At 52.5% G+C, this 15,269-nt stretch overlaps 1 protein-coding gene across 6 annotated transcripts in view; it reads right to left on the bottom strand.

Annotated features, from left to right (window-relative positions):
* LOC116237468 (ATP-sensitive inward rectifier potassium channel 12) overlaps positions 1–15,269 on the bottom strand; it is a 31,384-nt gene that overhangs the window by 3,072 nt on the left and 13,043 nt on the right. Inside the window, exons 1-3 of one of the 6 annotated variants that reach the window (XM_090151275.1) lie at positions 12,592–12,885; positions 10,671–10,745; positions 4,390–6,193 (exon numbers count right to left, since the gene is read on the bottom strand). In XM_090151275.1, the coding sequence (XP_090007401.1) occupies positions 4,746–6,035 (1,290 nt within the window). In that variant the 5' untranslated portion in view covers positions 6,036–6,193; positions 10,671–10,745; positions 12,592–12,885 and the 3' untranslated portion in view covers positions 4,390–4,745. Of the gene's footprint in view, positions 1–4,389; positions 6,194–10,670; positions 10,746–11,160; positions 11,176–12,591; positions 12,887–15,179; positions 15,200–15,269 lie in introns of those variants that run through there. The other 5 variants (XM_090151277.1, XM_090151276.1, XM_090151278.1 and 2 more) reach the window with 5 other exon arrangements.

The following is a 15,269-nucleotide window of genomic DNA, read 5'->3' as shown; positions in this document are numbered from 1 at the left end:
AATCTCTCTGTGAGGGAAGGAATGGGTCTGTCCAGCCATGCAGCAGTGGCTGGGAGCTGGTGGTCAATTGTCACCCATCCCACACTGTGTGACCAGCTGGAGAAATCAGGATTAACAATTTCTTCATATTGCCCATCCTGCCCACCTGCCATGGATCCCAGCAGAGCATCCCACACATTCACTCTGCCTTCCTGAAGCCAGGATGCCCCATTAAAGGTGTTTAAACAGCCACTTGGTGTCCCTGGAGGAGGCAGTGCCCTTAGGAAGCAGATCCTCGTGCAGCCCAAGGGCAGACAAGGTTGCTTAAGAAAGATTTGTGGGTCGGCCTCGGATGGCTGTGCTCCTTCTGCCTGGTCATGGCTTCCCATCTTCAGGCTCCCCACACGGCTGAGCTGCTGCTATCCACTCCCTGTGCTGTCTCAGCAGCTGATTTCAGGTTGCATGGGCAGCATCCAGTGCTGGATGCACGGAACAGCTCAGTTTTAAGGCTTGGCTGTGCTGATTTAACACCACAGAGCCCTGTTTCCCCATTCCCCCAAATCACACCCAACCTCAGCATCTTTGCCATCCCAGTAAGCCCACAGCCCAGTGCATTTCCAGCCATCATCTCCCTTTGGCAACAACTGAGACTCAAATTTGGCTTCTTTCTCCTACCTAGATGCAGCAAGAGGGATGTTTGCTGAGAAACTCCTACAAACCTCCCATTTTTATCCAAACCAGCTCCTGGGGCAGTGCAGTCCCAGTGGCCCCAAGGCATGCTTAATGTTTGCTGCACATATAAAATCTACGTATACTTTAGGATACAAAAACAGACAGCCTACAAATCCCATTTCCAGTACTCTACAGCCACAGTTCTCCATGGTCTTTAAAATACACAGCATGACGCGAGATATTTTAAATAGATCAAAATACATTTATTACATATTTATATTATTTTCTCTATTCTATTTATATTTTTTGGAGACTCTTATATATAATATATATAATATATTTAAAATAACATAAAATTGGCCAGTTTTTTTCTTTTTTCTTTTTTTTTTTTTTTTGTCATTTGAAATACATTTTACAAATATATATATACATTGTCACATATATCTCAAATATATGTGCAATGAGACAGAGAAACTCTGGAGGTGGAGAAGGTACAGAGACTTTCATTGCATCCATCACTTTGCTACCACTGCACGTCACTGTGTCCCCAGCAAACTGATGCTGCCTTTTACCCCTGGGAAACCAGTACTCCCAGTTGCCAAACTGGGGGCCAGCCTCGGTCCCCACATTGCATGGGGCAGAGCCTGAGGGAGCCCTGAGGTGCATGTTTTGGGGGTGGAGGAGGAAAGATGGGGCTTTTCTGAGGTGGTACCCACCCTGGGGATGGGGGCAGCGGGACAGATGTGCACAGCTGGAGGGCGTCCGGACCCAGCCCTGCGCCCACCCCCTGTGGCAGCATCCCTGAATTGGGGGGGTGGCAGAGCAGAATCTGGCCACGCACTCAAGCACAGAAATGGGGCAATGGAGTGGGGTTGGGAGGAGGGGGGTTCTTTTGGTTGTCAGCACACAAAGAAAGGAAAAGAGCAGGAGGGTTTAAAAATAAAACGTTTCTGTTCTGCCTTATTAAAGATAGAAAAGGTGGCTCTGGATTCATTTCCTACAAAAGGTTTGAAGGTTGAGCAGGCACCGCATCCCGGGAGGTGAAGCACTCAGTGATTGTCCCAGCCCTAAGGACAGAGAAGTGCACTCCATTGGGTTATGAGGACCCAAGGCTCACACCGACCCAGGGCTGCTGGGGGCTATGGGCACATAGGGTGCCAGGAGGGTGACTGGGGCTGTGCCTTCCTCACCTCCCCCATCCTCCAAGGATCAGTGTAATGCCAGCTGTACTCCGTGGTCTTAACAAGGATTGATTGGGGAGTGCACCATCTCAGCTCTGAGCAGCCCTTCTGGGGGCTCCCACACCAGAACCCAGAACCTGAGAGCATTTCAGCCACTCCTTGGAGCACCTGCCACGTTGGGGCTTTTTGTTGCCTTTTTTTTCCCAGTTCTCTTTCACAACGCACGCAATAAAACCACCAACCGAGGCAGCCTCCACTGTGCTCTGTGGTGGTCATAAAGCAACCAGGAGCTCTGAGCACTCACAAAAATAATATCTGTACACCATGTACCTGCACACCCATGTCCAGAACAAGGACTGTACCGTGCAGGTACAACAACTCGCCAGTGCTAGAGCCTCACAGTGGGGTTTGGGGAGGGGACGCATCCACACGAGCAGAGGAGAGCCCCAAATTGGCCTCTCTGGGCTCACCCCCCCCCCCCCCACCTCCCTACGCAGTAGTTTAAAAATACTTCTGTATATATTATTCTACTCTCCCAGGTAACACTGTACAATCATATAAGTTCCTTTAAAAGCAATAATTTACTTAAAGACATCTCTATATCTCTTTTTTTTTTCCCCCCTTTTTTTTATTTTTGTACAAATATTTACTGTGAGATACATATATTTATAAAGAAATTAACCCTCTGAGAATCCTACAGCAGCAAGATGTGCACCTTTTAATAGAGTTATTATTTATTCAAAAGAACCTAAAACCACTTAAAAGCATTTCTTTAAAAAAATAAATAAGTAGTGCGCACACAAAATCTCTCTGCCCCCTCCCCGTTGCCCTGCCCACCCCCCTGGATGCTGTGGGGCAAAACACGGGGGGCAAAACCATCCCCGTTGGTGCAAAGGGACCGGCGATGGGATGGCAATGTGTCACTTCATCAGAAAGATGAAAGTCGTGGATGGTGTCCAATGGCAAGTCCCAGTGTGTCCCCAGTTTTAGGGACGGCCCTATTTGGGACACTCTTTGCAAAAATGAGATAGGGATGAGGGCTGAGGATAAATCCAACCTGTGCTGCTGGCATTTAGACTAGGCTATAAGGCCTGGACATGGCTTGCCTGTAGTGGGATGGGGAGAGGAAAGTGCCAGGAGCCCACGGAGCTGAAGCACTGCTGCAGACCCCTCTCCCAAGCCCTTATGGCTGAAGCCGGGTACAGGACCCTAGCCCTTCCTGCAGCACAGGGAGCCACATTCAGCTCCAGCATGAGGGGAGCAGTGAGCTACATCTTCCCAACTTCCCTCCTTGCGAAGAGAGAGAAGGCTTCCCATGCACGGCACGGTTTGCCTCATGGCATAGTAGGGACAAGGTTTGGTGGCATGGTGGTGGATGGGTGGAACTGGCGATCGTAATGGTCTTTTCCAACTGTAATGATCCTATGATTCTATGTTAGTAAAAGGCAAACCAGCGTGCAAACAAGACCAGCCCAAAGGGCAGCAGATGGTGGGACAGAGCAATGGGAACGGATGGGATGGGCGTGGGATGAACGCGTGTGAGTTTGCATCTCTAAGGCACAATCCACCTCAAGGTTGGGACGTGGGGACAGGGTGATGTGCAGGACATGGTGAGTTTCCTGACTGGCATCTGTTGGTTTTGGAAAAGAATCCGCCTCCAAACAGAACTCTCCAGTGAATGGGGAATTCACAAATCCCAGCCCGGCAGAGGCGGCACAGACAGTGCTCACATCCTTCTTCTGGGCTACATGAGATGCAACCCAGCAAGACACATTTCACCTTGATCTCCACATTTCAAACGGTTTTTTGAAGGAGAAAACACCACACTGGTTGACGGAATGGGAAAATACCCAAATTCAAGAGCTTTCCAGTCTGCCTTTTGTGCTTTTCATTTTTTCATCCTAGTTCTGGTGGAAGTTATGAATTCCCCACTGGAGACGCAGCACTTCAACAGCTGACGCCCCAGGCCCAATTTCCATCCTGAAGATCAATATTTCCAGAATGTGGCTAATTATTGTGTTTACAAGGGTTCTCTCTACAGCAGTCTGGCTTTTCCTTATTAGCTACTTTGCTGGTAATTACGCTACTCGCTTTCACTGCCACGGACCTGCAGCCACTTACATCTGTTTTCTGCCTATGAAGCAGTGCCAGTGGAAAAAAAATCCACCCCAAAATCAGATGCTGCCTTGGCTTTGAGCTCCTGCATCTACCCAGCAAGTCACCACTCAAAAGACCCCTGCAGCTTATTCATTCCCTTGCTCGCTTTTAAAAAATACCAAATCATCTTTCAGATTTAATATTATTATTATTACTAATATTAATATTATTGTTATTATTATTTTGGTAAACAGTCTCCCAAAGGTTATGTTGAAAAAATTAAAAACCCTCTCGCCTCCCTCCCTTCCCCTTTCCCCAAATTAAAAAGAAATACGTTAACGTTGCATGGTATTTCAAGTGTTGTTCTTGTGCAACTGAATCATACTGCCTGCCAGAAAGAGCGATTTTTTGTTTTGTTGCAGCTCAGTTATATATATATAAAAAAAAAAAAAAAAAAAAAGGAAAAAAAGAAAGATAAAGGTTTGTTTCCTGATATTTCCTCTATTTGGATCTCGGCTCCAAGAAGACGCTCGCGCTTTCCCCATGGGGAGAGCCCAGCCTTACAGCCAGTACGGGACACACGTGCCCCGGGACCCCCCCGTCCTCCCAGGGTGTGGGGAGCGCTGTGCCTGCCCCGTCCCCTCCTGCAGACCGCTCAGTGGTTATTGCGATGAAACTGAAAACTAGGAACAAGACTAATTTCTCAAGCATTCCTATGGCACTTGCATTGTTCTGCATAATTTGAGCGGGTTGTAGGGGAAGAGATTAGAAGAGGAAAAAAAATACCCTCGGAAAAGTCAATGAGAGGACCAAGAGTCATATTTCTGACTCCCTCCGGTATGACCTCTGATCCAATGCTATCGTTGCTTGAAGCCGGTCAAACTCATGCCTGTTGTCTGGGCTCAGGTCGTCCAAACCCCTGCTGTCATCATCCTCCTCATCCTCATCGCGGCTCATGAAGGCCAGCTCGTTCTCGTAGCAGAAGGAGTTGGTGCTGGGCAGCAGGAATTTGTTCTCCACCAAGTCCTTGGCGCTGCAGCGGGGCGTGGACGGGACCTCGTATGTTTTGTGGAAGTGGGAATAGTCTACTTTGTATTGGTTTTTCTCCTCAAACAAGACAGGCTCGAAGCGGTGGCCCCACAGGATCTCGCTGGCCAGGTAGGAGCTCCGAGCTTGTGTTGTCATCGCAGTGGCTTCTACCATGCCTTCAAGGATGACCACAATCTCAAAGTCGTCCGTCTCCAAGTCCTGGCGGCTGATCCCGAACAGCGGGCTGTCTTCGTTGATCTCGTGGAGAATGGTAATGGGGGACACCAAGAAGATACGGTCCAAACCTTTATCAAACCCCACGTCGATGTCTATTTGGTCGAGTGGGATGTACTCCCCTTCTTCTGTGATTCTGGGCTTAATTAATTGAGCTCGTACGTGGGCTTCTACTATGTGGCTTTTCCGGAGATTCCCGACTCTCCACATCAGGCAGAGTTTCCCATCTCTCATTGCCACAACTGCATTATGGCTGAAAAGTAACGTCTGGGCCCTTTTTTTGGGCCTGGCCATCTTTGCCATTATTGCACCAATCATGAAAGAGTCGATTATACACCCCACGATGGACTGAACCACCACCATGAAGACTGCGAGCGGGCACTCCTCTGTCACACAGCGGAAGCCATAACCAATAGTCGTTTGGGTCTCGATGGAGAACAGAAAAGCAGCCACAAAGCCATTGACCTGCAGAACGCAAGGCTTGAAGGTATCATCTCCACCTGGGTTTTCTAGATCTCCGTGAATGAGTGCAATTAGCCAGAAAATCAGCCCAAATAATAACCAGGATACCAGAAATGCCAGGGAGAAGAGCAAGAGCATATACCTCCAACGGATGTCAACACACGTGGTGAACATGTCTGCAATGTACCTCTGTGGCTTGTCATCCATGTTCGTGAACTCCACGTTGCACTGACCGTTCTTCTTTACAAACCTGTTCCTGCATTTCCTCCTGGTGTGGATTTTCCCATTGCCAAAGCCGTTAATCCCTGGCATGGTGGTCAACCTCAGTCCGTCTTCCTCGGAGGACACTATGCTGTAAGGGTTGACCCTGCCTGCAGTCATCCCTGAGCCAAGCCCACAGTGAAGGGGAAGGGTCTTGTGACTCCTGGTGTCCCCCTGGCCCACCCCTGCCCACCCCCCAAATTCTGGTGCAGTGGAAGAGAAGTCCCACGCTTCCACGTCTTGGCAGCCACGTCACCACAAGTTTCCCGTGAGAGGCTCTGCAATGAGAAAACAAAGACAGGGCCATTAGCTCTCGTGGCAAAAATGGGGTCCACCAAGTGGTGGCTGCATGCTGGGTGGAGACCTCCCTCACTGCCTTTCCCTTGCTTCTGTGGTAAGGCTGCTCCCCAGAATTACATGCGAAGAAGGAATTAAATTTTGTTCTTTTGTACAGCAAACCTTGCTGGGAGACATAGCATTTCTGAGAACCACAACAACACCAGCAAATGAGAAAACTTGGACTGCGCTGGATTCTCTTAATGCTGTTCCCCTTCACATTCCTTGTGAGTTCTGCTGTCAGAGCAGGGTCAGGTTGCTGGAGAGGAGAGCAGAGAGGCCAAGCTGCTCTCCTTCCTCGGAGATATTAATAAAGGTACGCTTGAAAGCAGCCCCATCAGTTCACATCACCCATGCCAGATGGACTGCTGCCCAGCACATCACAGCAGCAGTCACCCGACCTCCTGAGCACCAGCTCTTCTAGGGTCGAGGGAAAACACAGAGAGATGTGGATATATCCTCCATTCCCTGGCCCGGGGGTGGGAGAGGACACAGCCAATGTGCAGCTGGTTGGAGATGGCCCCGGAAAGGCACTCACTCTGGGCAGATGTCCTGGCAAGCAATTTTCCCAATGTGTCCACTGGGACATGGAACCATCTATGGTAACAGATAGGCTTTAATGTCCAAGTCTAATGAAGGGAGAAGTGGTGCTAGGGGACAAGGAGCTAGTTTGATCCCATCTGGATGGCCCAGCTGCAGGATTAGGGACTTGCACTTGTCCCATGGTGTGGGAAGACAAACATATCCTGCTATCCCTTAGCATGTCTGCAGTGGCAACAGGGAGCACATCATGCTACAAAAGCAACTGCAAGAAGCTACATCCCAAGCATCCCAAAGAGGTGTCTCCCAAACTGCCTCTGCCATCATGAACACTATTATTTAACGATGTGGGATGTGCCAAGGGAGATGACACCTTGCTGCCAGCAGAACCCCTCCGAGACCCCCACTCCCCCAGCCCAGAGGTGCCCGGCTCATGGCTGTATTCTCTGTTCTGTACCCGCTGGCCTGATCGATGCGCTCGATCCCTGCAATCAGCAGGAGCCCTGGGGACAGGCAGGGACAAGCATACCCTTTCCATTACACACAGGCCAGGCTGGGCGGCCAGCCCAGCATCACTGCCAGCACCAGGGAGCATTGCCAGGCACCGCCTGCCTCGGGCTGCATCAGCCCGGATAGCAGCGATCTGCTGGACTTCCTTTTACATAAATTCTCCCCAAATCCATCCTGAAACTTGAGGATCACTGCAGAAGCCCAGCAGGAAAATCAACAAACTACTCATACTTCCTAGGTTCTGGTAAAAGGTTGATGCATGCCTGCATCTGGTACACCAAGCCCCTTACTTCCACTTGCTGCTGTCCAGATGAGCAGTTTTATGCCCCAAGCTGATTTTTCAAACACCTTGTTCACATTTTGGGGTATCAGCAAACAGAGCGATGGCTCTGGAGGTAAAACTCAGCACAGCTGTGCTGCTGGGGATGCTCAGACATGAAAAGAGAAAAACAGACATTAAGAGTTGTTAATACTGATGGTTATCATTAACAATTCCTATTGACAGTTAATACTAACCACCCCATGGACACTGTAAGCTACAAGGACTGAGCAGGTGGCTCAGACAGCCTGCTCCCCAGCCCACGTCCTCCTCCTGACCACACTGCCTACATCTACATAGGCTTTCTCTCCTCCTTTTTCACAGAACTGAGCATTTGGAGACACACCAGGCTGCCTGCCCTCCATCACCCCACAGCTCACCCCACAGCCCCATACGAGCACCCCAAGCAACAACATGCCACATGCTTTTGTCACCGGATAAATTTATTTTTGTTGCTTTTTATTTATTTATTTATTTTTAAAAATTAATTCTAGACGCATTTGAGCAGTGGACAAAATGCAATGAGCTCCCGGTGACCTGTGAGAGGATTAGCTGGGGCTGGATTAGCAGTGCTGGGGGGAAGATGTGCCCGGGTGGTGTGGAGGCACTGCCTCAGCCTGGTGATGCTCTGCAGACCTGGGGCTGTCACCACTATCACCCCTCCACTGCCTGTCTCCCCTTCTTGCTTCCTCTTCTGCTCCTTTGTCCCTGCTTCCTTCCTGTCCTCTCCTTTCCATTCCTTCTATCTTTCTTTCTTCTTTCCCTCCTTCTCTATTTCTCTATTTTCTTTTTTTCTTTTTTTTTCCTTCATCTTTCCTTTTCTTTCCTTTTTTCTTCCTTCTTTTCATTTTTCTCTTTTCCTCCCTCCCTCCCTTCCTCCCTCCCTCCCTCCCTCCCTCCCTCCCTTCCTTCCTTCCTTCCTTCCTTCCTTCCTTCCTTCCTTCCTTCCTTCCTTCCTTCCTTCCTTCCTTCCTTCCTTCCTTCCTTCCTTCCTTCCTTCCTTCCTTCCTTCCTTCCTTCCTTCCTTCCTTCCTTCCTTCCTTCCTTCCTTCCTTCCTTCCTTCCTTCCTTCCTTCCTTCCTTCCTTCTCTCCCTCCCTCTTCCTTTTCTTTCCCTCTCTCTTTTATTCCTTTTCTCATCCCTTCCCTTCTTTCTCTCTCACCTTTTCCTCCCTTCCTTTCCTCTCCCCCCACCTCCCCACATCCCACAGCGTTTCTCCCCACCCGTGTTCATGGGACACCCTGTGCTGCAAGCAATGCCACGACACCCAACTTTTCCCAGACCGGCTCAGCTCTTGTGGCACTGCCAACCCCCATAACCCCCCTCCCCCCCCCCACGACATGGGATCAAAGAATCGGGGGGGGGGGGGACGGGACACAAACCCACAGCCGGGAGCAGCTCCAGCCCCGGGGACAACAGCAGAGACCCGGGGAAACCACAGCAGCACAGAGCAGCGCAGCGGGGCTGTGCCGGAGCACGCGCTCGCTCGCAGCTCTCACTTTATTTAGCATAGTTTTGTTTTGAAACGCAGAGTTTGCTGAAAGCTGAATTTGCTTTTAATTTGAACACCGAGACCCACGCTGGTGCTGCAACCGCATCGAAACTGCCGGAGCATTCCAGCCTGGGAAGAAACTCGTACCTTAACAGAACCCGTGAGCCCCATCCTCAACACACACCGCAGAGAAAAAACCCCAACAGGACTCCTGTACCCTAACAGCAAGAGGGGCAGCCCCCGGCTCCCCCCGGGCTGCGTACTGCGATGGCTGACGCCAGCTCATTAGCTGACATTAGGAGCACCGACGCCTGCAGCCACCCAGCTCCCACCGCAGAGCCGCTTCCCGCAGAGCCCGAGCGTCTGGAGCAACCCGCCGACAGCACTGCTGATTTTATTTATTTTTCTTAAAAGGGGCCTAAAAGTTACAATAACGGACAGAGAGCGCGCCGGGAAAAGTTGGCTACAGGCAACCGAGTGAGCTGCCGCGATTTAGCATCACACCTTGCCCTGATGAGCAGCCAGGGCATGTGGGTCCCCGTGGCACAGCAGAGGTGACAGCCCATGAGTGGATGGGACGGCACAAGGAGGTCATTCCGGGCACTGCTGCCTGCCCTGCAGCAGGAGATAACGTCCTTATCTCCCACAGCAATGCCCTTCATGCCCCAGCAGCGGGGTGGCAATGTCAGTGTGAAGCAGGAGCCCCAATGGGGAAACCCAACCCAACCCAACTCCATAAAACTGCGGGGTCACGGGGCTCCCCTTCAGGGCCCGGTCTCAGTCTGGGGAGAGAATTATTCTGCCTGAATCATTCACCTCACTGCCATCCTATCTTTGCGCATTTCCAATTAATTAAGAGCTGATGTGAGGCGAGCCAGGCCCTGACAAAGTCCGGAAGATAAATGTCCCTCTGCATCCCCCGTGCTGACTGGGAGGACGGGCGGATCTCCCACAACGGCGCATTCCTAATGAGAAATATCTGCTCGGTTTCAGCAGGGACAAGGTGGGGAAATAACACCTCTCTCACCAACCTCACTAGAGCCTCACGTTGCTGTCAGTGAGCCTAAATGGTGCACACAGAAGGGAAACTGAGGCACGAGGACATGGTGGGATCAGGGCACCCAGCAGTACCCATACCCAGAATGGGGGGCCCTGGAAGTGCCTTGCTGTAGCATGCAGGGATGGGTCTGGAAATGCCACATCACCCGTGGTGACCCCCAGCTTGCAGCCACCCTGCTGGGTCTGAAATCCCATCTCCTGGGATATTTCAGCTGTTTGTCTGTCTGCTCACATCCGCAGCGCCGGATAGCGAGGGGTATGGTGAAGGGTGAGAAGGAGGGCAAGTGGGGGGGGGAGGGGGTGCTGAATGCTTTGGCAGGGTCAACAAGCACTGAGGGACACACAAAACCCCAGGGATGCATCCAGATGGCTGCACCCACACACACAAACCCCTGAGGTCCCACAGCCCCTTCCCCAGTCCCTTTACTCCATCCTGGGATTAATTCCCCCCTGGTAAATCTTCCCTAGGAAAGCCACAGTGTAAAGGGTCAGCCCTTACCTGGCTTGAGCCTGGGGGGGTCTCTCCAGTGCTCCCCAGCCATGGCTGCAGGGCGCAGGGTGCCCCGTGGCCCTGCTGCAGCCCAGGAGAGAGACAGAGAGTTTTAATTGAATTTCTAGATTATCCTGGGGGAGAAGTTGTAATCTCCTTAAATCCAACCTCTGCTTGAGTCCCATAACCTACTGTCCTGCGCCAGGGAAGGGATTTAGTCAGGGGGAGGGGAGGTTTCCCAGCCTGCTTGTGCCCACTGAGCCCCCAGCCCCACTCAGCACCCTGCATACTGCATGATGTGTCCCACAGGGATCTGATCCTGCAGGATGGGCTCAGCCATTTCAGGGATCTGATCCCACACGCAGAACACATTGCGGCTGCCCCTAGAACCCCCCTCAAGAGGTGATGGAGATGCCTGATTCTGCCCAGTGCCTTTTGGAGCAAGCCCCTTTCTAGGTACTCGTGACTGGGAGATGAAATGCAATAGCAGCCACCCAACCTGTGCTGGCAGCTTGGGGTCCTGGTGGGATGTGCAAATCCCCAGACACAGTGGTCTCCATCCTCCCCCCAAAAAATCCTCTCTGGACACCATGAGCCAGAGGGTGTTTTTGGATAGGTGACCTTGGGGTGTCTCCACACCCGCCCCATCCACTCCCCTTTACCACGTGGCAGCCATCAGTCCCGCGTGCCCAGCGCGTGCCGCTGTCCCCAAATCGAGATACGTGCCCGGCTCCTCGCCAGGGCATTGTGTGAGCCAGGCTGTGCCCCAAACCAGTGGGACTGGGGGCAGATAATGGCATGGGTGAAATCATCCAGCCCCAATTCTGCCTGTCCTGTGCCCCGGTTATGTCATTGCCCAGGGACCCGATGGTGACATGAGTTCCCATCGGAGGATGGTGTGCTCTCATCCAGCCCATGCCAAGAGGTTTAGAGGGACAGCACTAACCCTCCTGCCCTGGTCCAGGAGGATCGCCCAGCTGCTAAAAAGCACCATGGGAAAATAGGGAGCCATGAGTTCAAAAGGATAACTGCCTTCAAGCAGATTTCTATCACTGGCAGAAGGAGATGGGATGCAGCGTTGATGGGCTCTGCTGCATCTAGAGGTCATGCAGGAACTGCTGGTTCTATCAATGCAGGCTGTTGTGGGCACAAACTATCTTAAGAGCCACTGCACAGTGTGATACTGCCTGTGCCATAGGGTCCAGCTCATGCTCACATCAAAGTCTCTTTCAAATCCCATTAAGAGAAAGCCCAAGGTGGATTTTCCCATGTTCTCACCCAATGCAAATCACTCCAGGAGCCATCTCCAGCTTGAGGGAAATCAGTGTAGGCAGAACCCACGCCCAGGAAACATTTATTCTGAATACAGAGTACTGAAGAAAGTGCCATGGGGAAAGTACCACTGGAAGGTGCCAAGGGAAGGTGCCATGACCATCCCACTGGGCACAATGGATCTATCAGCCACAGGGGTACAGCTGCTGCCACTGTGGGGAGAACAACTTTGAGCTGCTTGGCATCAGGTTCCTGGTGGGAAATCTCTACCTTTCCATGTTCCAAGAACAGATCAGGGATGCTCGAGTCACTTGAGCAAATGGAAAGGAGACACGAGCAAGTCTTTGCTATGAACTGTCACAAACCAGTGCCACTTTCCCATAAGCATCCTCCACCCAAGCACTCCTGCTCCAGCCAAGCACCAGCAATTCCTCACCCCCCGTTTAGAAGCACAGCCCATCTCCGTCACCCCACAGCTCCTTTCCCAACTCCTTCACCACGCCGGGACAAAACTGCAATTTCCACCCAAGAAGCGACCGCGTTTCCAACACCCCTCAGTATCACATTGCCAGCAGAGCACAAACCGCACTCCTCGAGCCCAGGAGGATGGGGACATGGGCAAGGACGCACTGTGCTGGGCTCTCCAGGCCCTACTTACCCCACGGTGACAGCACGAGCGGCCGAGGACGACGCAGATGCTGAACCCGACGCGGCGGCCGGCGGGGACTTCGCCGTGCTCCCAGCTAATTGCTGCGAGCTCAGATTACAGCTGCTGCTCTTCCCTATATGTCCAGGATCTGGCACCTCGGCTGCGGCCGTGGGGAGCCGGCGGCAGCGAAGGGGACGCTCACCTTCGGGGCGATTGTGAGCAGGAGGGAGCAAAGAGATGTGGGAGACTTCAGTGGTAGAAAGCCCGAGATATTTCAGTGGGAACGTGCCCAGGATGCAGTGAGTCTTAGGGGAGCGGGAGAGGAGCAGCTTGAAAGGGATTGCAGAGGTTTTCGGGAGGGGAAGGAGCAGCATGAAGGATGCAACAAATTCAAGCCTGGGGAATCGGACCCCAGACTGGAGCAAGGCAATCAGTGGCCCAAGGTGGGACAGTGGATCTTTGAATCTGTGATTTAATGATTGCCATGCCCCAAAAAACATCTCCAAGCCTTTCTCAGAGAAGGAAGGAAAATCACCCTCCTCTTCCGCTGGGGCTGATAAACACACAGGATGTTGCCTGATATCTTCAAGACGAAAGAGGCCTTTGCACAGTTTGGCTGCTCCCATCTTTCCCCCCACTCAGTCTCCTTCGCATCCTCAGGCGGTTCCCCTTACGGTGCTCCTCCCAGCAGAGGAGCTCTCCTTCCCAGAGACCTGGGCAAGATGCAATACTGAGCAGTGCCACCTTTTTGCACGTCCCATTGCTGGGCACCCCCAAACTGCAGGAAGGACCCCTTTCCCCAATACCCAGGCAAGGCATGGAATTTGGGGCACCACAGAGCATCTTTATCTGATGCGAGGAAGATTTAGTGCAAGAGTTGCATAACGCTGGGGAGGCTCACTGCTCCCCGGCCCCTGAGCCATCAGGGATCAGCAGCTGCATTAATCCCCCTCATTCCCTGCCCATGGGTACCAGCCCAGTGGCCTCGGCAGCACGACGTCAAAGCTCTGCCCAATGTCAGCATCTGCCATACTGGGAGCACGCAAGCCCAGGTCACCATTTGGGTGGCACTCACACTGCACGATCACATAAGCACGATCACATAAGCAGAAAGCCAGAGTACTTTTTTTTTTTTTCAGACAACCCTACAAAAAACACCATCCTCACAATAAACAAAGGCAAAGTCTGACGTTGGTGAGATTGTGCACTGCTATGCATGCACACATGGCTCTGCAAGGTGCAGGGCATCGCTCCCCCAGCAAGTGAAATCAAAACGGGAAGATTTTAGGGACAAAAGCAACGACACATCAAAACAGCCTACCTAACCCCCAAGGTCCTGGCTTTGCCCATCTTTTGGAGATGTCATGCAGTGGGTGCCCTGCAGCTGGGACAGCAGCCAGCCTGGTAGCATCGTGGTGGGTGGGATGCAGGGACATGCCCCCGGCGAGCAGCCACGCAGTTACACAACAGCATATTGATGTGGCCCCGGCTGCCCTCCATCACCCCGCGGGGAGGTAACTTTGCATTGGCGTAAATGCAAAACGCCCAGGAGCACAGGGCTCCCGACCTCCACGGGGCAGCGGCGATGCTTGGGGCTGAGCACCCCCAGGGTGGGTTGTGTCAGGGGGTCTGGGGGAGGAGGATGGGGATGGTCACACCCAGCATTCTGCAGACACACGCACGGCCCAGGGGTGGGGAGGTGAAGGAGCAGCCTGAAGGATGCAGAGCTGGGAAATGTCAGTGGTGGCAGCAGGAGAATGGTTCTTTGAACCCACAGCTCAATGGTGGGCATTACCCAAAGAACATCTTCATGTTTTTCCCGGGGGTGGAAGAAAGTCTACCTCCTTTGCTGCTGGGGTTGAAAAGCATTAATCCCCCAGCATTCACACTGGCAGCAAGGAGCTCCCTGCTAGCATGGCAGCAGGGATGTGTCTGTCCATAGGGAGAGGGAAACTGAGGCACAGGGGCTGGATGAGCATGGCACAGGGACCAGGCCATGCCACCGCCTTCCCCCAGCCTGGCAGGACCGAGCTGGAGGTATTTATAAAACTGATAAGGGAGCAGAAAGAATTTTCCAAATGCCAAAGTTACATAACCTCCCCTTGCCCTCCGCTGCTGTCATTTACAATTATAGGCTCCCTGGGGTAGGGGGACCTCTGTGGCAGTGCTGGAGAGGGCATCAGGACCACCACCCAAAAGGGCTTCACCCTCCTCTCCTTCACTGCAGGACATCTCCAGAGCTCGGGGGGGGCATATCAACCTTTGCCATCACTTGCTGGTCTCCAACTCCAGTGGGCCGTTCATGGCATTGCAGCCAGTTGGGGACAGTGGGATGCGGAGCCCAGACTTTGGCTGGGAGCTGGGTGACCTTTGTGCTGAGATGATGCACCAGCGCCGCCCCTGCTCAATGCTGACCCTCCCCCCCAGCAACTCCATGCACCCATACCAGCTCCACTGCCACTATTTTTTGCCCCTTCACAGCCAATGACATCTTCCAAAACCTCCTCCTTTACCTCTACCACCACCACCAGCCGTGCCTCAGTTTCCCCAGCCCCGCTGCTGACAGGTTACCCTTCCCTGGGGTATCTGATCCTCACCCAACTTGGGCCCAGCAATGGAGCAGGGAGGATGCTGAGCGCTGCTCCGTCGCTGTGGCAACCCACCGCGGCCGTCTCCAGGCGACTGCC

Source organism: Phasianus colchicus, chromosome 16, assembly GCF_987193195.1.
Source record: "Phasianus colchicus chromosome 16, bPhaCol1.hap1.1, whole genome shotgun sequence".
NCBI classification, from domain to species: Eukaryota; Metazoa; Chordata; class Aves; order Galliformes; family Phasianidae; genus Phasianus; species Phasianus colchicus.
Note: the sequence above shows the minus strand (reverse complement) of the source record. Positions and strands in the feature narration are given on the sequence as shown.